The 1,141-nt window shown below is 55.3% G+C and overlaps 1 protein-coding gene across 1 annotated transcript in view; it reads left to right on the top strand.

Moving 5' to 3' along the window:
- The window catches only part of LOC119591905 (transmembrane 7 superfamily member 3-like), a gene marked incomplete in the record, with an annotated part of 17,025 nt that overhangs the window by 7,884 nt on the left and 8,000 nt on the right, over window positions 1-1,141 (top strand). The window contains 1 exon segment of the mRNA XM_037940658.1: window positions 756-1,033. Within this exon segment, the coding sequence (XP_037796586.1) occupies window positions 756-1,033 (278 nt within the window).

The following is a 1,141-nucleotide window of genomic DNA, read 5'->3' as shown; positions in this document are numbered from 1 at the left end:
GCGGCCAGGGTCAAGGCAGACGGGGAGGGGAAGGCGAGGGCCTAGGACGCGCAGTAGGCCGGCAGCCGAGCGGGGCCCTCCGGAGCAGAGGGTGGCGCCGGGCGTGCGAGAAAGGGCGAGCAGGCGAAAGACTTTTGCTCCTAGCGAGAGGGGGAAGCGGCCAAGGGAAATGATGGAAGCAAGTCCTTAAGGAGAAGACATACATACTGAAGGCGGTTCTTATCCGAAATCCCAGAGCGTGGCAGGCAAAAAGGCGGCGGCGGAGGGGGAGCGAGGGAGAGAATGATTACGCGTAACATGATGAGAAAAAGCTGGTAAAGAATTGTGATATAAGGAAGGGGAGAAGTCGGGAATTAATGGCGTCCGGACGAGGGTCGAGGTGTAAGACAAGGGTCAGGAGCAGGGCTGAGTTAGGGTTCGGAAGGGATCGTATACTCAGCCAATTTCAAGGTAGATTGGGGTGTAAACTTCCATGATGGCTTCCTGTAGGATAGATTTTATATGGCCTTTGCTTCGAGTTAATGCAGTAATGGAAGATGGTGGATGTTTTCCCTTTTTTTTTTAATACAAAAGCTAGTAGAGTATCGGATGTGATATAATACCGTTGTGGTTTATAAAAAGAAGAAAAAAAAAGATATTCATTACCTTGAGAACGTACTGAAAGCTTGGCTGTGGCGAAATCTCGAAGCGTAAAAGTGTCGGATGCCTAAAAGAACGTTTTTTTTTTTTCCTTCCCCGTTTTCCCCCGTCTACAGAGCCGGTGCCGGGGGGGTACTACCCGATGAGCGGTGGGGAGCGGCCCCCCCACCTCCCCCAGCCGTTCCTGGTGGTGGAGCCGAACATCCTGACGACGAAGGTGTCCTACCGCGCCGCCTCCTTCCCCTTACACGAGCAGGAGCCGTACTACGAGGACCTCCTCAAGTACGAGACCTTCCTCACCTACATGTACGAGCGGGACCTGAGCGAGAGGAAGTACTGGGCCAGCCTGATCGCCACGAGCACCCTGGAGGACATCCGGACGAAGGCGGTGCGGGTGAGTGGCTCCGCGCCGGGCCAGCTGCACGCGGCCCCTCGCTCGCTAGCTGGGGGTCGTCGGGTGCTGATTTGCTGCCGTGGTAAATTGGAGTTGCTGATGAATAGG

This window comes from Penaeus monodon, chromosome 29 (assembly GCF_015228065.2).
Source record: "Penaeus monodon isolate SGIC_2016 chromosome 29, NSTDA_Pmon_1, whole genome shotgun sequence".
Taxonomy (NCBI): domain Eukaryota; kingdom Metazoa; phylum Arthropoda; class Malacostraca; order Decapoda; family Penaeidae; genus Penaeus; species Penaeus monodon.
Note: the sequence above shows the minus strand (reverse complement) of the source record. Positions and strands in the feature narration are given on the sequence as shown.